Below are 23,659 nucleotides of genomic sequence, written 5' to 3'. Positions count from 1 at the left end.
TACAGTGTTCTTGAGAGAAAATTGCAATACAGTTAGATTATAGTGTCAGAAATGTTTTGGGGGAACCAACTGTTTTGAGGCACTGGGCCAGGTCATGCACTTAAGTGCTGCATTTTCTCACACTTCCAGGCTGTTTCATTTACCTCTCTTCACCATCAGGTTTATGGATCCCCACACCAAGAGTTAACCCTGTTATTAGCAGTGAGAATATACTGAGATCCTGCTGTTGCCTCATCACCTTATATGGCCTGTCACTATTTTAAAGATGCAGAAAACATGGTTCTAAAGTTTGAAGTAACTCACCTGAAATACACAGCTAGCAAATAATTGAGCAACTGCTCTTTTGTTGAGTCTATTCATTTCTTCAAATCCCTCCTTTTAAAAATTCTTCACAAGGTATTCATTATTTCCCAATGATTCCCGAGGTATAGCTATTTTCTATCTGAGGAATTGGATGGGTTTGCAATTGTTTCCATTGTATCAAGAATAAAAAGGACTGGAGGAGGAAAATAAGTGAATATTTCAGTATTAGAAAAAGAGAAATCCACTGAAATCCTTTTATAAAAAAATGATTCTTTCTTATACACAACAGCCTCTCACCAAAGAGGAGAAACAGAGAGGTAGTCCACAATAGTGCAATAATTCTCAATCTTGGCTGTACACCGCATCACCTGTAAAGCATCTGAAAAACACAAATGTATCCAGAAATTCTGATTCATTGTTAGCATATGACCTGGCTATCTGCACTTAAAAAATTATGTATATAGTTTGATTCTGATTTGAGCCTATAGTTGAGAATGAGAGTAAGGATTTAGTAGAGAAAAATCATGGGCTTTGAGGCAGACAGACATGAGTTGGACACCTTAGTCTGCCATTTATAAGCTATATGACTTTTACAAACATTATCATTTTATAGAAAAGGAAACTAAGGCCCAGAGACAGTAAATAACTTGTTTAAGTTGAGATGAGGAAAGCGGTACAACCAGAATTCTACTCCACAGTTCATGCTCTTAATTAGTCCTCTCTATAATCTACTGGACCAGTACCAAGCACTATTTTGGGTCTTCAGGACATGCCAGTGACCAAGTCAGAAGTAACTCTCTGTCCTCAAAGGGCTTATACTGGAAAATTTATGAATTTAAAAATAATTTTAGGTGTAGAAAAATTCTAGAAAACAAATTACAGAGCTATGGACAGAAAGTATTGCAAGTATAATCCACGCTTATTTTTAAAGGTTTTTTTTTTTTTTCTGTTCTCTGTTCTTTTGTAATATTACTAACCAGTGTTATCTAAGACATTCTTATTTAGAGACATGTATACCGAAGAGTATGTGAAAAAAAATTCACTTCATTAAGTCATTGCATTTCAGGGACAATTTATCCTATGTTTCTACTGACTTAAATGAAATTAGAAAGAATATGTGAAAGCAGATAGAAAGAATGAGTCTAAAACTCAGGAAGTAGAGTTCAATTCTGACTTTCACTGCGTCCACTTGAAAAGTTTTTAAAGAAAGAGGCTGATGGATATGAGCCACTACGCCAGGGATCAGCAGACTTTTCTCTATGGGGCCAGCCGGTAAATATTTTAGGCTCTGTGGGCTAGAAGCTCGTTACTGCAACTACTCGACCAGTGCAGAGCAAAAGTGACCAGACGACTATGTAAATGAACGAGCTTGCCCTTGTCCCAATAAAAATGGAATCATGGACACTCAAAATTGAATTTCTTATCATTTTTATGTGTCACAAAGTATTATCCTTCTTTTGGTTTTTTTCTAAGCATTCAAAAATGGAAAAACTATTTTTAGCTTGCAAGCCTGACAGGCTTAGTTGGCCACCCCTGGGCGCCATGATCACTTAGGTTGTGTGCTCCGTCACAAGCCTTCAGCAGCCTTTCCCTGGGCTGCTGCCTCTTCCTGCAGAGAGCAATAGCAATAGACAAGGAAAAAAACTTCTGTATGTGAAGACTTCATATGCATTGGTCTTCAAACTGAAGGGTTGTATAAGGGTCACCTGGAAAAGCACTAAAATTCAGATTCATTAAAATGGAATCTGCATTTTTAAGAACCATCATGGATGATGTTGAACTGCTAGTAAGAATCTTGATCTAAATATGACATAAATGTAGGACATAGAACCAACCAATACACTGTAGATTACAACACAGTGAGATATGTATCACAATAGAAAGAAGGAGGCAAAAATATGAAATGTTCTGTGAAAACTGGACAGTAAAGAGCAGTTAGAAGTTAGTGTGGGCACGTGGGGAGAAAGTGACAAGTACAAAATCCTCATTCTGTGTAGATTACTGAATCAGGTGCTGTGGATGTATTCTACCCTGGGTGTGGGGGTGACAAGAAAAGAAAGGAATAAGCCAAACCGGCGCTGTAATCTCCACCCAGGGGAGATTCTGCCATTGACTAGCCCTGTGACTACAGGCATTTCCTTGTGACCTCTTTGCTTCAATTACCTCAACTCTGATAGAGTTTACCTCCTCAGGTTGATGTGAGGTTTAAGTGAGTTAATATATGTAGAGTGCTTAAAACTGTGCTTGGCATAAACATATCTTTCAGTAAATATTACTGTTATTGATGTTGACGTTTATCTTTTTAACCATGATACTGTTTGACTCATTTTTAAGATGATTGAACTGAGGTTCCGAGGGGGACTGACTAGGTGGTAACTTATTAGGCAGGGGAAAAGGTTTATCATTCATTCTCTGTGAACTTCCTTTCCTTCACCCATGACCATAAGGTATAAAGAGCATGTAAGTTCTGGTCCTTCCCATTCTGACATTTTATACTATGTACACATATAAAAAATCACATAAAAATAAAATTGGAATGTGGGTAAATGAATATAACTTAAGATTATTACCACTAGAAACTAGCACATGGATTACTTTAAAAGAAATTGTTCAGAATAATGGGTTTAGTGTGCTGCTTTTGTAATTTCTAAGGAAGGAGCTAAGTGGATAAATCCTTTTTATTGCCCTGGCTTGCTTTGTTATATGCAAGAGTGACTAATGGATATTGTTTCTGCCTTCTACATTTTCTTAAGTACTTTCAAGCACTTTAAAATGCTTTTCTTTCCTTTAAGACTCTTTCTCTTAGCATAACAGAGCTAAAAGGAATTGTTCCAGGACACAGCCTACAATTTTTTCACTTCTGCCTTGATTGGAGTGGGGAAAAAAAAAACCACAAGGCCTTGAGCGTGTACTTACAGTGTTACCCCTGCCTGGCTGAGGAGGTGAAATCTTACATGCTACAACGGCAGTATAGTCCATCCCCAAAGAGATTAATTTTATTTTTTTTCATATGCTTGTTGGCCATTTTGACTTTTAAGCATGATTTTAGTATAGTGTGTTTGTTTTTAAATTTTTTTCAAGTTATTTTTATTTTTATTTTTAAAAAATTTTTAATGAAGTGCAGTTGATTTACAATGTTAGTTTCATGTGTACAGCCAAGTGATTCAGCTATACATATACATACATATATATCTTTTCAGATTATTTTTCCATTATATGTTATTGCAAAAATTGCCCTTATTTAAAGTATACATTTTGATGAGTTTGGACATATGCATACACTCATGATATCATCACTTCAATCAAAGTGCTAAACATACATATTACCTCCAAAAATATCTTTGTGTTCTTCTGTTGATTTGTTTTTATTTTTGTTTTTGTCATAAGAACACTTAGATGCGATCTATCCTCCATTAAAAAATTATTAAAGAAAACAATTTAGGTGATACAAACCAACTTTATTTTAAACACTTCATGAAGTGGACAGTCTCTTTTCAGAGAAGTGCAAACTGGAATGAAGGCAAGAAGCTTTTGTAAGATAAGGAATAAAGAACAAGGAAGAGAAAAATGGAAACTATCTGATTGGCTGGGGCCACACTGTTCACCTTGTTTGGGGTAAGAAGGTCCAGAGTTAGGTTGGTGTTTGGGGATGGGCAGACTGCATATACTGCTTTTCTGTCAAGCAGGGCATTTACAGGGACACAAAAGTTACCTCCGTTCTGGTTTGCTGATGTGGCTCTGTCTTGGGCCTAGAAAGTTATTTCAACACCTCTTAACTTATTTAAAGTCCACAGTACCATACTGTTAACTACAGGCACTATGTTGCATAGTGGATCTCTAGAACGCATTCACCTTGCATAACTGAAACTTCATACCCACTGAGCCACAACTCCCCATTGCCACACCCCCACCCCCAATGCACCGGTTGTCTTCTCTGATCTCTGAAGCTAAGCAGGGCCTAAGCCTGGTTAGTACTCAGATCACAGAGATGAATTTTAATGTGATATTTTAAGATTCAAATATTTGTTGTTGGAATTATAGCATGTTTGGATTACTAAAACAGAATGTCAATTCCAAAACATCCCAAATTTCCTGACAGCCGATGGGCTGCGCTTGAATAAACAGATGACAGAGATGTGATTAATATTATGTAGACTTAGCTTTATTAATTTGATAATCAGTATTTGCTTGATGAATTTTAATACTACTTAGTAAAACATGCAGTAACTAAAGAAGAAACTTTTATTCATGTCTTAGCATAATTCATTAAAAAAAAACATTGGGACTTTTGAAGACAGAGACTCTTTGTCACAAAGGGTACTTGCTACTCTGCAAACTGATCATGTACGGTCTCATTAGACTGTTTAGTTTGCTGTGACCCTCTTCTCAGTCTAACTTGGTCTCCTTATTGTGCTTTTCTTTTTTATTTATTTGGAGGAGAAGGGATAATTACTGCAGTCAGTTGTCCCTCTGCCTTTAGCTGAAGCCCAAACCAAATTAGCATATTCTGATTATTCTGACTTTAGAGAGTAAGGGGTTTAGCAGCAGTGGTTGAGGGGAGTCACTATGAGGAAGGAAGCCTTTGTTCTTTGTCAAGAAGTACTTTATCATAATCAGTACCTTTCCTAAGTCCTATTTGCTTTCTTCATTGTGAGACAAGTATTAAAAGATAAACTGAGGCGTATTAAAAATGTGTAAGAGATTATTTGAAAAAAAAGTCAATTCAAATCAAGCAATGCCAATCCAGAAGTGGTCAGGAGTGCTCTGCCGTAGGAGCTAGAGGAAAGCCTTGTCTACTCTGCAAAAGCCAAGAAAAGGAAAGATTTGAGTGGCTATAGCTGAAAGCCTGGTTGGCTGTTTGAGATTGGTTGCCCCCAGCGTTTTGGTTTCCCAGCCTTGAGGCATTTCAGGCTTAGATTTTGGTTTGCTTCTGTAGGTCACCCTGGCTTTAGAGCCACCTCAGTCTAATGGCTTCCTTGTTTAATTAAATAGACACTTAGTTTATTTGTATATAAGATTCTGCTGTCTTCTTTGGGGAGGGGAGAAGTTACTAGCAACGGCATCTTCCTGAGTGATGCAGATTGTAATGTGCTTTTTCCATGACATACAAAACTTTCAACTAAATTGTGGCCACCATTCTGGGCACTCGACACTGAATTATTGCTATTGTTTGACACGCGGTGTTGCGTGTCTCAATGTCATTTGTTTACCTCTATGAATATTTTCCACCCTCCTCATTTATCTGTTTGCTTATTTATATTTCTAACTGAAGCTTGCTTTCTTGCAGTGAAAAATAAAATTTGTTCGGTGTGTGTTTTCCCATTATTGACTCTTCTGGGAAACTCTTTTAGGACTTCATTTTTCTTTTGTTCTCTGGATTAATTCTTGTACTTTACCACATTAACAGCTTTCCTTTGGCCATGTTTCTTACTATTTTTTCATCTTATCCCATTCTTAGCTGTTAATCCACTATAATAGCAGTATAAGCCTTAACAGTTTCCACTAATTCTGTCCAATTTAAATTGTTTTGTATTTTCTGAAGCCATTTATATGCTTTTAATGAAAATGCCAGCATTTGATTGTATTATTAGTTACAATATTAGAGAACTGTTTGAATAGTGGAAATAAAAATAAAGAGTAATGAAGTCCAAAAATGTAATGACTGCAATCCTGATGAGATAGACAAAATAGAGATATTTGGTAGATAGTTGTAATTTTATTAGAATTACGTATTGATAACCATGTTAAAAATATAGCTATTGTTGAAATTATTATTGTTGAATGTTATAGTTAATGTTGGAAATAGAGATCATAACCATCCAGTATAAAAGCAAATCTAAGCAAACATTTAAAATTTTATTGCTCTTGCAACCATTGTTTTAAAGTTAAAACTAAAAATAACAGTTTTGCATGCCAGTTATTGCTTTAAGAATGGTCTTAAAAATCTTTAATATTACTTTTAAAAGAATTTTTTTTATTATTAAAAACTAAGCTTAGATTCCATGGTCAGACAAGGTAACTTTATGTCTTTAGGTATAAACAAAATCAGTTCAGATGTAAAATTTGGAAATAGCCAAAATTCATATACTGTTCATGTACTATATTTTTCATCAAAGGGTCACCAGAAACTTACTGGTGACGTGCATTTAAATTTTAGCACCCAGTCAGTTCATCTAATGGGAGTTGGGAAGGCTGGTCAGCCAAAGTGGAGGAGATTAAAAATAAAGGTATGTAGTGTGTTCTCATTCATTCAATAAATACTTGTTGACTGAATAGAGATAGTGTAGTGGTAAAAATTCTAAACAACCACCAAGTGAACCTATACTTCCCACCTCTGAGCTATTTGGCCGTTCATTAGGATAGATGAATTCATTCATTAAACCATTAATTAAATAACCATTTTTTGAACTTGACAAGAGGTGAATCCTTACAGTGCAAACCTCTGATTCTCATATCAAGACAATTTGATCATTCATTTGACCAGTTCAGTTTCACAAGCTTTCAAAGTCTATCCATTCTCACTGAAAACATTGAAAATGAATGTTACATATGAGCTGATCAAACTGCAGTAGACTACATGAAGTTGCTTTACTGGTTTTAATATGTTTCAGTGATGCTTATAAATCTTATGTGCAAAAACCAGAGTTGGAAAGTGACATAGCTGTTGGCTTGGTGTCCCTAATTCTGTTTGTATAGATGTCTCAGTCTTTATGGTTTCCCAATTAATCTATAACAACACAAATCCAAATTACTGTGTCTGGAGAGTTGCTTAAGCGTAAATTGTAAATCCCTACTGTTCTTCTAGTTACTTTTCTTTGTTTTTTCATGTTGTAACCTCAGTGAAATCTAAGCATGGAATTCAGTTAAATTAGAATAAGTATCTGTGTAGAAGCAAATTATGTGTTGGTGTAGTGAGACTTCTGTAAGACTCACTCTTGGAATTGTTAATTGAGTTTGGGGTAAAAATAGATGAAAAGAATCTGTTAATTAGATGTGGGCACTGTCTGGAAGCTGTTGTTAGATAAGTAAAAGCAAATATGAATTTAAAAACATCAGAATGAAAATCCCTGGAGAATTAGCATGAGGGGGTAGACATGATTTATTTTAAAAAGTAGTCGGGAAATTTTCAAGGTAAATTGAAATGCCTGTGCCACAAAAGAGTTATAAATAAAAATGATAAATAATGTAAACAGCATGATTTTTATTCCTAAAAATAATTGAAGACATCTGTGTCTAAATCATTTTGACAGATCAGGGCAGGTAAATTCCCTTGCTATCATCAGATCTCAGAACTGTAGTCCTGACCTAAATAAATATTTGCATTCTGTATGCAGTGAATCATTTCATTAATCTTCAAAAGGCATTATAGCATAATTCTTAAGAACCGTAAGTTTTGAAGGTGCCAGACCTGGATTGGAAACCTATCTCTGTTGTATCTTTTTCTGGATGACCTCAAATATATTACTTATTCCCTTTATACTAGTTTCCTCATTTGTGAAATAAAAATAATAATACCCAATCTATAAAGTTATTGGGAAGATTAAATAAGGTAACATATGTAAATTGCTTTGCATGTATGTGGCATATAGTAGGTGTTCAACACACAGCAACTATTGTTATTGCTAGCGGTTCTTAATTAGAAATCTAATTTCTAAGCTCCTGTTTATTTGTCTTCTTCCTTATCTAGCTTCATGGAACCTTGTATTAACATTTTCAGAAAGATGAGGAGAGAAAAACAAAGTGAAAATTAAACTAATTTATGTTGCTTCGCTGTTTCCACTTTAAGAACTTTCTTGGCAGTAATAAATTTCTAGATACCCTTAGAATTCCACTTTCCATCTAATGTTGATCTATTCTAAGTCTAAAGCATATAAACACAGTGTATACTTCAGTGCACCCGAATCATTATTTAGAGTACACTATACTTGTAAATATTTTTTAATATTTTAAGACACAATGAAGTTGCCTATCACTTTATACTTACAGAATATCCCTTGTAGACTTTCATTAAGCTGCCCATCCGTGAGCCTGTTCCTCTCCTCCTTTACAATTTTTTGTGCCTTCTGCTTTGTCTCCTCACACTAAGAGTTATGAATATCCTACAAGGCTATGTCAATATGTCTTGTTCTTTTCTTTCTTTATTTCCCCAGTGAGCTCTTCCATGCCCAGGGCTCCTTTTTAACCTTAAATCATGTAATATGAACATTGGGAAAGACTTCAAGTTCATACCGTCTTCCACGTGGATAACTAATTTTCTTCTCCTTGTATACATTCTCAGGTACTTTTCCATCCAATTTTTACAACTCTCTATAGATCTTTTCCATTAATATAGTCTGCTGTCATTCAACATTCCATAAATATTTCTAGAGTGCTTTCTACTTGCCAGCTAGTATACTAAGAACTGGGAATAAATAATCAGATACCGTTTCTGATCTCAAGGCACTCAGTGTCAAAATGGGCTAACAGCCAGTTGTCCTAGTGAGCATTTGTGTGACAGGAGTTATTGGAAAATGCTAAGGAGTTATATAACCTGAATATTTGGGAGGAGGATGGTCCCAGAACCCATCCCCAAATGAGTGGCATATATGCTAAGACCTAAAAGATGATTGATAGTCAGTCAAGAAGGAGGAAGGGTGTGTAGGGAAAACTTCTCAACTACCTCCTGTGGTTCTCCTCTGCCCTCACACTACTGCCACACTCACAACACTTATGACACCAGGTTTGTGGGACTTTCTCCCCTACTGAGCAATTCACTGCAACACCAGCTGGATGTCCTACAGTTTAACTCAATTCTGACACTGTTTACCTGTAATTAGCATTAGATCCTACAGGTTAAGGGCTCAGTCTCAAAGGACCACTCCCATCCACTTTGGATGCCATTTGCAAGTCCAAGTTGTCATCTGTGCATCTGACTAAATGGGCATAATAAACCAGTGGCTTCCACTACCACCCCCTTGGGTTGTATTAATTTGTTAGGGCAGCTCACAGAACTCAGGGAAACACTTACTTACATTTACCAATTTATTAAAGGGTATGATAAAGGATACAGATGAACTCCAGATGAAAAGATATGGAGAGTGAGGTCTGGGAGGGTCCCAAGCTTAGGAGCTCCTGTCACTGTGGATCTGGTGTGTGGAACCTCCCCAACCCCTGTATTTTTGGGATGTTTATGAAGTCTTCATTACAAAGGCATGATCAATCATTAATTTTATTTCCAGTGCCTGTCCCCTCTCTGGAGAATAAAGGATGGGGCTGAAAATTCCAGGCTTGTAATCATGGCTTGGTCCTTCTGGTGATGGACCCTCATCCAGGAACCTATTCAGGGTCCCCCATTAGAACAGAAGGTGCTCTGAGAGGTGTTACCACTTAGGAATTTACAAGGGTTTTAGGAGCTCTGTGGCATAAACTGGGGCAGAGACCAATATATATTTTTTCTATTATCTCGTAAAGGGCATCCCAAATGAATAGAAAAATTCACAGCCAAGATTGCATTTTGATTGTGTGTGACTACAAGTCCTTCTGTAAGCTAGAACATAAAGTATGAATAAGATAAAGTTGAAGAGATGAATGATCATCATTATCATTACACATAATACATGTTTAATGTACATCATATTTGACTAAGTACTTTACAGTACAAACACACTAGATATTATTATCCCTCATTTTAGAGCAGAGGAACATGAACTTGAGGTTAAGAAATTTGTACAAAAGTCATACAATCAGTAACACCTGGAAGGGCCAGGACTCATCCTAGGCCTTTAAGGATATTTAAAAATGCTATGCTTCTGGGAATTATTTCCCAAATAAACTACTTGTGTGCAATTACTTGTCTCAGAGTCTGCTATTGAGAAATCTTGCACTTGGAAAAAAAAAGATAGTATATATGAAAAGATAATGTAAACAAGCAAATTTATGTAATATACTGAACAGTTTTGGGGACGTTGTAAGAGCTCATTAAATGATTGTTATTTTGTTGTTGTCATGCCGTTTATTTCTTTGTTTCCTTCCTTTACTAGAATGTGAGCTCCTTGAGAGGATTTGATCTGCATTTTGCCAGTGGCATATGATACTTAGAACAGTGATCAATGAATATTTTTTGACTAAAGGGATTAGTACGGTTTAAACACTTGAGGAATCCCAAAATGTGGGAATATACAGCTATTAAATAGATTCTGTTATTTTCTCCTAAATCACATTTCTCTTAAGAATCACATGTTTTTGTACGTTTCCTGACCTTTGAAGATTCTAAGGCATCAACTATCACTGGTGTTTTAGCTTTCTTTTGAAGAAGGTATTTTACATCATATGAAGAATTCACTAAAATATTTTTTATAAGTCTCGAACTTTTGTTTTCAACCATGATTTTCATCTTCTGAACCGTCTGCCTGGAAAGTTCTTCTCACAGATACACACATTGCTTCCTCCATCTCATCCTCGGGTTTATACTCAGAAATCAATTAATTCCTAATTCAACTGCACTTCACAACACCCTTCCCTTACTTTAATTTTCCCTTGGCAATTACCACCTTTTAAGAAATGTATTCTACATATTTTTGTTTGTAGTTTCTCTCCCTCAACAAGAATGAAAGTTCCATTAAGGCAAGAATTTCTGCCTTTTCCCCCTCTCATTGTATTTTCCTAATACCCTATACATCATCAGTACTCAGTAATATGCGTGAAAGGAATGACTCTTTCCAGGCCATCAAAGAAAACCATTGTTCAGTGGAAGAGGATGGAAGAGAGTCTGTTGGAAGACATGGTAGGATCCCTGAAATAGTCTGGTAGAAAAACGGAATGTAGGGTGGGGAATTTTCCTAACTGGAAGACCGGCCATTAAGACCACCAGTAGTCCACTGTCTGAGGTCAGAACTTGTCAGAGGTTGATAAGAGCCAAAAATAATCTGACAGAGGCAAAAGTTTGAAGAACAAAACTTGGAAGACTACCTTGGGAATGTAATGGGTTTGGAAGTGCCTAGAAGTAGTGAGTCAGGCTCTCAGAAGCTTAATGAGCTATCAGGAAACACAAAGAAGGGTCAAGGCAAGGCAATAAGCCAGAGAGCGAGGATCACACAGTTGCCAGAATTTTAGTTGAAGTACTCTAGCTTTCTGAGTCACCTGCCATTCTTTTATCTTCTTCCAGATACTTTTGCCACGGGAATATTAAACAGCGTGTAGTACTAGGAACACAAAGAGATCATGTTCTTCTGTCTACCTGAAAAGTTGTCTCCTACTGTCCCCCTGGTAAACTGTTAGTTATTTTGCAAATCCGCACTTAGATATTGCATGCACTGTGTTGCCTTCCATGGTCCCTGCTATATTTGCAAGGACTCTTTTAGTTGCAAGTGACAGAAAACCAACCCAAGCCAAGTTGACCACAAAAGGGAAATTTTTGGCTCATTTTACTGAAATGCCAGGGATAGAGCTGATTTAAGAATGGCTAAAATCAGCAAGAAAGTGAGTCATCAGGGCTCCATCTTTTCCACCTGCTTTCTTCCCAAGGAGGAACTGATGGCAAACCTACCCTGATTATATCCTACCATCTTACCTTCCATAGTAGAAAGAGACTCTTCCCCATACCTCTGCCAGAAATATCTGTGAAGGAATGTTCTGATTGCCCTGGCTTGGATCACGTGCCTGCCCTTTTGCCATGAGCTTTGGACTCTGATTGACAGTCTGTCTAGCATTAGCAAAGGGAAGGAAAATTCCCCAGTGAAAATGTAAGATATTGTCACCAAAAAGAATATGAAGGAATGCTGGGCATTTAAAAACAAATGTCAATAAATATTTGACAAATCATGATTGATCAGTTAAAATAATCATTGAAAGTTTCTCTTGACCAGAGATCCATGGGCCTTCAGTGGATTGATATGCTGAAAGTATGCAAAATTCTGCCTATATGGTAATCTCTCCAGGGAGGAGTCCATAGTTTAACGTACAAAAGATTACGAGGTTGGAGGGTAGCATTACTTGGAAAGGAAGTGCTTTCCCCTCACGCCCACCCACCCTTAACTTCCCCTGGCTTAACAGAGCCCAAATGCAAAGCCATGTGAGACAATGTGACAGAGTATAAAGCATAAAGCAAGGGACTTTGATTCCTTAGTACTCATTAAATTTTCTTTATCTCAGTTTAATCACTTGTTAAATGTGGATCATATGACCTAATTTGCAGAGTAAAATAGCTTAGCACAGTGCTTGGCATATAGTGGATTTCCAGTACCTTCCTGCAGTTATGTAACAACTGGGTAAGCAACAGAGACTCCCCAGAAGGAATCCTCCCACCCACCATGCCATCCTATTTGTAGTAGATCACGCTGTTTAGCAGTGAGGGGTCCAGTCCTACTTTGGTATTCCAGACAAGTCTCTTGAGCCCTGCCTTTGACAGCGTTCTCTGTCAGTGAGAGCCCAGAGAATGTTTTAACGCCATCAGCTTCTTTTCATTCCACTTGCGGTTTGAAAACTACTTCTCAAGCCAGCTGAGAGAATTTCCTAAAGAGGCCTGTGCTACCTTCAGCTTCAGATTCCTAGGTGACCTTCTCTGCCCCTTTGTACACACTGAAGAGCAGGCCCAATCCCCAAAGTTGCATTCGCAGGAGAGAACCTCTCACTTCCCAGTGTGAAAGGAAGTTTATTAACACTTAGAATTAAATCAGAAGCTAAAGCTTTGCTTTCATAACTACCCATGGTAATTTGTTATTGGGCAAAAATAGAACAGAATAAAATCATATAATAATGATAGAGAATATAGAGTTTTCTGCATCCATTCTCTTATTTCAGAAATCTAATTTGCAGGACTGATTTTTTGTAAAGAGTAGAGTTTGCATGTTAGTGGCTGAAAAGTTTGTTTTTCTTGGAATTGTCATGTATGTCAACAAATGCCTGCATGTCAATACTTCATGAAAAACTTGAAGTTTGTAGTACTTTAACGTAGTGGCACAACTATATATTTGCATAAGGTATTTTCCATATGATTTCTTGTTTTGATTTTTTTTAAAGGCATTAATTCATCCTTTCACTGAGTCATTCAGTGAACCCTCATAGATGGCCTGCTTTATTTTAGGTACTAGAATGTATTTAATATTTATCCAAATTATTAAGCAAATGGAAGTTATTCTGTAAACTGAGAGTTAAATTTGATTCTTAAATATCTTCTAAAAAGATCTCTCTTCACTTCTAAGTAAGTTAAATAATGAAAGAAAACGCATAGAATTTTTAAATTTATTGTTACCTTTGTCTTAACATACTTGTTAAGTCATAGATGTTTTCTTAGTGGAATCAGCATATACTACTTCAGTTTTTTAAAATTCATAATAAAAATTTTGATGTATTGAAGGTAAAATCTCATTGCTTAATGTAAGAGATAGATGTTAAAAATGTCATATGAAAAGGATATATCAGGGGCTATTTCGTTCTTGTTCCTTTGATGTAATTCATTTCTACACTAACATGAGAGGAATGTCTCTGCACTCTAAATCTTTATCTTTTGTTGCCTCTGAATGGAGTGGGTTTTCAATCTTTGTTTTTCCATATCCAGTTATTATTTAATTCAACATTTTGTATTGAATCCCTGCACATAATAATATGATGTGCTGCTTCGTATGAAACTGTTGTTTTCAATAAGGTATTCCTTTGAAAATTAATTTCCCATGAGATCTCCTTAGGACTTCTGCTAGGTACGTAAGCAAGCAAAGTAAGTAAATAGAGGAATAAAATAGTAGATTGTAATGAATAACATGCACACAAAAATAAATACAGATTATTATAGTAAGTACAATGACAAGGTACGTTTGTTTTCTCTGAGGAGTGTGATTTTTTTCAGTTGATTGTTTTAAAAACTGGGATTGCGTCAGTGGTGGTCTGAACTGGAGAAGACTGTTTCAGGCAGGAAGGTCGTCGAGTTCCTCAGCTCTGGGTGAGAAAGAGCCAGGTCTATCTGAGGGATAGAAAGAAGGCCATTGTGGCTGAAGGGTTCTTGTAGGCGGTACAGACCTTGTTAAGTTTAAATTTGCACTAAATAAGTTGGGAAAACACAAAGCTTCTTTAGAAAGCTGAGGAGTAAAACAATATAACTTAAGTTTAAAAGACGGATCTGACTGCTTTGTGGATAATAGACTGTAGATGGACACGAATAGGAATAAGGGGACCAATTATTTGGGATTGCATTACTGCAAGAGTTCTCCATTATGCGGCGATCTGCCCTTAGATAGTGATACATCGTGTGTTTGAATGCTGGAGGTCATATGCGAGATCACTTCTCATGAACACATCATTGTCATCTGGGCACACAGGTGTGGCAGGCAGCAGGACAAACAATCTCTTGATCTCTTACATATATTGTGATTATTTGTCTGTGTGACATGTTGGTCTCATAATTTCAACATATAAGTTTAATGTGATTCAATATTTATTATGTACTAAATACTATGGACATTGATTTCCCCTAGAACCAATACTGACTCAGTATCTGAGTTGACAATGTAATGAAACTTGCCAAGAGACAATTTATGGCATTAACGTAATGCAATATAAAATAGTTTCAAAACAATATGTGTAAATAGCAAACATACTTTATTTTATATTTTTAAAAATTTTTATTGACATGTAGTTGATTTACAATGTTAGTTTCAGGTGTACAGCAAAGTGATTCAGTTATACATATACATACATATATATGTATTTTTTCTTTCAGATTCTTTTCCATTATGTTATTACAAGAAATTGAATATAGTTTCCTGTGCTGTACAGTAGGTCCTTGTTGTAGCAAATATATTTTACAACACCATTTAAAATACTAGAATGCTATTTTCCACTCTGTATATTATTAAGATCACTTAAACTACACTATCTGATAATCTATTTCTTAGTTTAAAGTATCAAGTCTATAAAATTGAGCTAAAACTTTGCTAGAATTAATTACTTTCTGAGAATTTTTTTTGTAAATTAACTATATTTGGACTAGAAAGCCAAGATAATGACCATTAAAATAATGACCATGAGACCAATTTAATTCTAAGTGTTCATGATAGTGGCACAAAATGATTTAATTCCAGTATTTGTATTTGCCCTGTTTTAAATTGTAGATGTGCTGTCTCTTAGGGTAAGTTAATGTGCTCATACTGAGTCTTCAGTCTTCAATCTTTTCATTTATGTTTCTTTTACACTTTGAAAATTCAGACCAATATAAATTTTATTACATTTCAAAAGTTAATTTAAAAAGTTAAAAAGATAGATACATTTTCCAACTAGAGAATATTTTCTTAAGTAAATTTCACATTCCTATAAATATGATAAATATTGTTCAAAATGCTAACTTAGATTTAAAAACATTTTTTTGAAATAATTGAGTAAAGTTTAGTGTTTGTTTTATGATTATTTGTTTGTATTCATTAGTTCCTAACTACATTCAAGTAAACTCAAATTTTTAATACCTTACGCTCTATTTTAGATTTTAAAGGCATAGCGCTTTTATTTTGCAGATTGTTGCCTTGCGTGAACAAAATGTTCATATACAAAGAAAAATGGCATCAAGTGAGGGGTCCACAGAGTCAGAACATCTTGAAGGGATGGAACCTGGCCAGAAGGTCCATGAAAAGGTATGACACATATGACATGCTCTTACATGTAAATGTTTACTTACTGTATATCATTTGACAGGAATATGAAATATGAAATCCATGTAATAAACTTTCTTTGTTATTTTTTCACTTGTTGGCCAAAAATGCATCATGATTTCCCATATCATTAATTTCTCCTAATTTTATTCTCCTAAAAATAATATATGTGTATGTTTATGCACATATATATTTGCATTTCTCATTACTTTTTAACTTGATTCTCTTAGAAAGAATATAATTATATATCCATTGGAAATGTCTATAATTGAGCAAACATATCTATGTAGATACATTAATAATGTATATATAGGGTTGTTTAAAGTACAATAATAATAACTTTGATTTGTGAGTGGTATTATGTATAATTGGTGACTAATCTGTGACTTATCACTGCAAAAGTGTTTTGATAATCTCTTATTTGACTTAGTACTTTCCATGTGTTTGGGAAAGCCCCAGCAGTACTCTTGCTAATGAGAAATTACATAATAAAATATCTGAAGTCATGGGACTTTTATTACAGTTTTTTAAAAAAAGAATTGATTCTCTTTTAGAGGGGGGCTTAGGTCCAGGTCAAGGAAACCAGAAATATGTTTGGCCCTTTTCTGTACTAAACTACTTATTCCCAGCACAAGACAAGGAAGGTCAGTTGCTGGTAGATAGTTCTGGAATCGGATTAAGATTACAGAGGCATTTGCACATTCTGTGCATGAGGCTTAGACAATCTCCTGGATATTTGCCTTTAACAAGTTATATCTTTGGATGACTGAGCTCCTTAATCATCAAGACTGCATGAATCAGGTTGCTAAGTTGGTGTCATTGTGAATATCAATAATTTTTAAAACAAAGAGATTAGGAGCAAGTGACTGGACCACAAAACAAATAGCACTAGACTTCTTATAGAAAATAAATTGAGCACTTCCTCATTTATCCATTTTGAAATAAATGGAGGGGCTTCTTATGTTTCTTCTTTCAAATATAAAAGCAAAAGAAGGTCAATATATATTATAGAATATATTCTAATATATATTTATTTATATGACATTTCTTTGCCTGACATATCTTTTGTTTCCAGCTTTACTGAGATATAATTTGACATATGAGATTGTGTAAGGTGTACAATGTGATGATTTGGTATACATATATATTGTGAAATGATTACCACAATAAGGTTAGTTAACACATTCATCACCTTGTGTTTGTTTGTGTGTGTGTGTTGTGGCAAGAACATTAAAGATTTACTCTCTTAGCAACTTTCTGGTATACAGTATGGTTAACTATAGTCACCAGGTGTACATTAAATCCCCAGAATTTATTCATCTTCTAACTTATGACATTTCTTGATAAAAGATGAAACAAATCCTAATTATTATTTTTATCATCCTTACATAAATACTGCTAAATTATATACATGAACATTATAAACCATCTTTTCAAAATTATTCGCTCTAACATGATTATTTTAAAGTATATCAATACTACTGAATAGCAAGTGTTATAGGATTGTAATTTAAATCTTAACACTTAATTTTTTTTATTAAGAACTGTTTAAAAGGTATATTCAAGCAAAGAAAAGGAGGAAATCATTTTGAGGAGTGTCTATGTAATGAAGATTATCAGTGTAGAATGACTGTAGTATTAATGCATACATTGCAAAGTGTTTTTTGAGGAGAAAAACACAAAACTATTGTTAAATACTATGGAACTGTCAGAAAGTGACTTGTAAATCCTAGTCACAAGGATTACCCTTTGTTTAGGGCAGTAAAGTTACTTAAATTACATAGTCAGGGTAGGTTATTTGCCAACAGGAGATGTTTTACATCAGCAGCTTGAAAACTCTGTTGACAAAATAGTTGATAAAAATAGTCTCATAAAAGCACACTCTGAAATAGGCCTATTACTCATAGAAAAGTTGTGTAATTATTACAAACACTTTAAAAACAAAAAATTGAAAAGAAAAAATAGGCTTAACTGAAATAAGTTTGTTTCTATGTGCTATATATTTTATCAGTTGTTCTAGAAGAACATAAATAGTCATAGGATAATACAGATTTTCAGAAACTGAATTTTACCTCATTAAAAGTTCAGGACTAGGATCAGTAACTTTCTTCCTGTTGCTTTCTAGAGGGGAGCTGACTCATGAAATTTTCTTCATAAACATGCTGGTCTTGTAAAGGAGATTATAGTAATCCTTACTCATATATTTTGCTCTTCCAATTATTTTTTCCAACTGCAGATGTTTACTAAGTGATTTGAATAAGCAGAATGTTAGACAGTGGTAGAGATTCAGAAGACAGTCCCTGTAATAAATTTGTTAAGAAACTAGGGTGAGAAATAATCTACCCAATTTAATATTGCAAAACATGATGAGTAAAGTAGTGACAAAAATGATGCTAGAGTTTGAAGGTGAGACAGATACATTAATTGTTTGGAGGTGTCAGAGAGGCAACATGGAATGGTAATTTGTTTAAAGTCAGTAGACCTGGATTTGAATCCTGTCTCTGCTGGTTACTAGCTGTATGTCCTTATGTTATAACCTCCCTGAGCATCAGTTACAGGTAAATAGTCATGCCTAACTCACAGCTTCCTTGTAAAGAGTAGAAACACTATGAATGACAAAATTCTTGACACACTGATTATGAGCAATAAATAGTGTGGTTATAATAATTATTAATACTGTGTTCTTATGGTCATTCATTTCTCAATAAATATTTAGTGGTGACCTTATTGAAGGCCCCAGGAAATTGGTCCCATTCTAGGTGGCAGGATGAACAAGGTGGATGAGGGCATAGGCAGTAAGCACACGCACATACAAGGGAGTGAAAGTGATTGATGGGCAGGTGCAAGGTGGGTGGGGAGGACTCTGAACTTGGGTACTCTGAATGAACCGAGATGGTGCTTCCCTTTTCAAAAGTGTTGCTTTTGTTAGTCTCTCCTCTTAGAATTTGACATTGCTTTGTGACTGTTCTTTAAATTAAAAAGAAATGCAGCATAATAATTGAGCAACAGTAATATGTTTATGTACAAGCTGAATAAATACAAAATTAGAAATAGATTTTTGTTTGCATTTTTCCAATTCTTGAATTCCTGCCAGATAGGCAAAAGGGTTATGGCCAAAAACATGTAAAACTAAATGAAGAAATGAAACTAAATAAAACATGTAAAACTAAGTGGCAAGAATAATTCTCAGATCAGAAAATCTGGTAATTAAGTGTCTCATGCTTGCATTGTAGGATTCTGTGCAGGAAGGACATTGAGCTGAAGTGTTGTATAAAAGATGAAATATGGGATGTGCCTTTACCAGAATTAAGGGTTCTATGAATTTTTAGGAATATAATGCTATATTTTAGGCTGAACCAACAATAACAGAAATGGGGACCTAGAAAAGTTTGTTTATCTATGTGAGCAATGTGATCGTCAGTGATGACAAAAGGATTTTATTTCCTCATGCTATTGTGTCGTATTATGAAATATCATAATATGCAGGTTCTGCATAGTCTCATACAAACCTGTTAGCTGTACTTTTAAATGTTGGATTTATGAACACACCACATTTCTATTTAAAAATACTAATAAACATAATTTATCACAAATGCCATTCTTTTAAAGATCTCTGCTACATTTTAGCTGAAAGTCCTCATCCATAGGGATGTTCCAGTGTGTTAACTGTATTTTGCCCATTTTTGTATGCCTTCCTCACTACATGTCAACTGCTGCCATAACTATACATCCAGAAATTCATTTTTTCTTAATTATGGCTAATTGTACGTATTATTGATTAAGCCCCAATTTTTCCTCTAAATCAAAGATAATTATAATTTGAATTTATTTACATCTGAATAGCCCTAACAGGATAGTTTCTTCTATGCATTGATCCCATGTATAATGATCTAATTCCTCATAATAACATGATAATAAAAGGTATGCTTTTCTTTTATTCTTCAATTGAATTTTCAAGCAATGAAGCCAGACAGGAGAATCGGGTTTATGAATTTGCCCTTTTGGGGTTGGCACATCTCCCAGGAAAGGGAAGGTCCAAGTATAGCCCTAGCTATATGGGGCTGGAGTGGCCTAGAGGTCTACAGTGGGCTGGAAAAGGGCCCAGAAGGGGCAAGGTTAAGCTGTTTCATGGGTCATCCATATGTGCATGCAGCTAGCCCATGTCAGTTTAATAGGAGTTGAGTTAAAGAGTAAGATTATGACCAAAAGGCATCTTCTATACGCAATGGCAAAAATAAGAAATAAAAATTTCCTGGTGTATGGGGTCTCCCTAAGTTCAAAACAAATCTCTCTCTGAATGTAGTGACTTGGTTTCTATGCTTTGGCTATAGCTTTAATAGATGGGAAATGAAAGTGGAATTGGCTCCTCTATCTTTAATAACAGATTTAACATCTTTTATATCATTAGCCCAGATTTGAGGGAAGCAGAGTAAACACATCTTTGCTGAACTAGGTTAGTTTCAGACTCTAAAAGGCTGATTGATTCAAAAGAGTATGACAGAAAGTTTGTTTATCTTTGTCCTATTGGCATAATTTAAGTGTCTATTTTGTGCCAAGGGCTCTGCCTTCTTTTAGGGATTTAGACAAAAACAAGTACTTTTCTTTCCCTTTATATTGATCTGTCTGATCTTTAAGCCAATCCTGGAGAATTTTTAAGTCTGTCATTTAGATATTCTGCAAATGACCTAATTTTATTTTTCTCTTTGGTACAGTTTATCCATCTTAATATTTCTCATGAAGCACTAGTTCCCCAGGAGTTAATGGGAGTTTTACAGAATCCATGCCTCCCAAAAAAAGGATTTCCAGGATGACAATATTAAGATATGCTATACAATTTTGAACTGGCAACTTTACTGTAGTAAACTTGTGTTGATGTCTTCAGCAATCATCTAGTCAAGTGTTCTTCTCCAGCAATTTTTATTATGTTCTTTGTCATCAATTTTTTTTCCTTATCTATCTCATTCCTTTAACATTCAAAGTTCTTCCAACTTAAAAGACGTCCTCTCTTGCTCCTACTTCTACAATTAGCTATTGCCCTATTTTCTACTCCTCTTTGCAGCAAAACTCTTCAAAAGGGTTGTTTACTCACTGTCCCCAGTTGCTTTCTTTGCATTCTTTGTAAACCCATCCCAGGAAGGTCTTTGCTCCACCACTCCCCAGGAACCTCTCCTGTTACCATCTTCACTCACTGTCGCTAAATACAATGGCCAGTTCTCAGCCCTTCTTGAGTTGATGTCGTAGTTGATCACTCTTTCCTCCTCAATTCACTTTCAGTTTTCACTTGTAATTCAGGAAACCACCTTCTCTCTCTTTTTTTTTTCTCTTATCTCACCAGTGGCTCTGTATCAGGGTCCTTTCTTGGATCATATTCTTCTTCCTGACTTCCTTTTTTAGGCATTAGATATTTACTTCATGTCCAATGAGATTATTTTATCCTGAGAGTTACATTAAAATTGCTTTAAACCCATATTACCATCCCATGGAAATTCCTCTCCAAGATTTCTCCAAATTCCAGGAAATTTATATTCTCATGGTCAGAACTTAATCCAATTTATTTCTTTCTCTCTTTCTTTCTTTCTCTCTTTCTCTCTTTCTCTCTTTCTCTCTTTCTCTCTTTCTCTCTTTCTCTCTTTCTTTCTTTCTTTCTTTCTTTCTTTCTTTCTTTCTTTCTTTTCTTTCTTTCTTTTTTTCTTTCTTTCTTTCTTTCTTTCTTTCTTTCTTTCTTTCTTTCTTTCTTTCTTTCTTCCTTCCTTCCTTCCTTCCTTCCTTCCTTCCTTCCTTCCTTCCTTCCTTTCTTCCTTCCTTTCTTCCTTTCTTCCTCTCTTTCTCTCTTTCTCTCTTTCTTTCATCTATCTATGTATCTAAAAATATAGATGACTTACAATATCAGCTTCAGATGTACACATAGTGATTCAATATTTTTATAGTTTACACTCCATTTAGAGTTCTTATAAAATATTATCTATATTCTCTGTCTTCTTCCTGATTTCTTAATGTTGGAGTGACCCAGGACTCAGTCCTTCATTTTTCTCAGTGATTTCAGTCTCATAGCTTTAATACTCTCCATATGCTAATGCTTTATCTCTAATTCAAACCCTACAACCAAGCACATCTATCTAACTGCCTATTGAACATCTCCATTTGTATTTCCAAAAGACATTGAACCTTAAAATGTCAGAAACTTACTCCTCCCAAACTCACTGCATCTTCTCTATCTCAGATGATGGAAACCTCACCTTTCTTGTTGCTCAATCTAAAGAATTTGGAGCTATCCTCAAGTCTTTCCTATGTCTCACACCCCACATTAAACTGTAAAGAAATTCTATTTGCTCTACTTTCAAAATGTATCCAGAATCTGACCACTTCTTACCACCTCCAGTAAGCACTCAGGTCTAAACCACTATCATCTCTCACCTAGATTATTGTAATCACATACTACCAAGTCTCTGCCTTTCTCATGAGCCTTTACTGTCTATTTTTAACATAGCATGAATCAGAATGATGTTTTAAAACATAAATCTGAACATGTCAATCATATGCTCAAAACTCTGCAAATGTTTCCCATTTACACAAGGCTCTACATGATTTGGCTTTCCTTATCTTCTGACTTTATCTACAACTCCACACTAGCCACACTGGTCTCCTGTTGACATTGGACTTTGTCTTCCCTCTGCCTAGGACACCCTCCTTCCAAATATCTGCATGGCTATCTCTGCTACTACCATCAAGCCTTTGTTAAAATACCATTAAAATATTTTAATGTAGAGTATAGTTCATTTATTTATAATATCTATAATTTATTTTCTGTCACCTCAGCTAAATTCCATGAGGGTTAAAAATCTCTGTTTGATTCCTGATGAGATTTAGGTGCCTGGAACAGCTCCTGGCACATGGTAAGTGGCTACTAAGTATATGTAAAATAAATAAATAAGTGAATACCACATTATTTTGACTATTATAACTTTAAATCTTGATTCTTAGAGCTCAATTATAATATCAGCTTTTGAAGCCCAGTTTAAAACTCTTGATATTTTCATTGGAATTACTTAAGTAATAAATTAATTTGGGGAGAGTAGCCATCTCTATGATATATTGCCTTACCATCTATAATATGGTTTGAGTCTCCATTTACTTGCGTATTGCTTTATGTTCTTCAATAAAACTGTTTAATTATTCACATAGAGGTCTTTCAGATTGTTAGATTTATTTCTAGGCACTTATAGTTTTGTTGCTGTTGTGATTGTTATTTCTTTTTCATTTTTCTAATAAATTAATAGTGGCATATAAAGATGTGATTGACTTTCCAGTACTAGTATGGCAGCCAGCAAACTTGCTGACCTGTTAGTAGTTCCAAGAACTGTGCCGTTGGACTTCTCTAAGTAGTTAAACAAATAAGGAGTTTTATTCTCTCTTCTTTTCTTCCTTCTCAATTTTTATTTTATTTCTTATATATTGGTTCAATACAATGTTGAATAGCATGGGTCAGAATGCCTTACCTTTATAGTCTTCAAAGTATCACTTTTGAAAATAAGTAGCTCCTCAAAATCAAGTGCCATCCATGGACCCTTGCAATAACCCACTGACATACAGACTAAATGAAACCATTCTATACCAATCACTGACCTAGTTTTGAAGTTCCACCAGCAGTAGTGTCATTCCCTAACAGAGTGTTTTCCCTTTTCCTAGTTGTACCCAATTGAGGCTTAGTTTTACACTTAAGTTCCCAAAGGCATCAAGATGATTGA

The 23,659-nt window shown here is 35.1% G+C and overlaps 1 protein-coding gene across 3 annotated transcripts in view; it reads left to right on the top strand.

The window, feature by feature from the left end:
- PPFIA2 (PTPRF interacting protein alpha 2) overlaps positions 1-23,659 on the top strand; it is a 389,841-nt gene that overhangs the window by 255,280 nt on the left and 110,902 nt on the right. For all 3 annotated transcript variants that reach the window (XM_064491562.1, XM_031463070.2, XM_031463072.2), the window contains one exon: positions 15,780-15,896. In XM_064491562.1, coding sequence (XP_064347632.1) covers positions 15,780-15,896 — 117 coding nt within the window. The remainder of the gene's footprint in view (positions 1-15,779; positions 15,897-23,659) is intronic.

The sequence above is a fragment of the Camelus dromedarius genome, chromosome 11 (genome assembly GCF_036321535.1).
Source record: "Camelus dromedarius isolate mCamDro1 chromosome 11, mCamDro1.pat, whole genome shotgun sequence".
Taxonomy (NCBI): Eukaryota; Metazoa; Chordata; class Mammalia; order Artiodactyla; family Camelidae; genus Camelus; species Camelus dromedarius.
The sequence above is the reverse complement of the archived record's forward strand: the minus strand, read 5'-3'. Positions and strand labels throughout refer to the sequence as shown.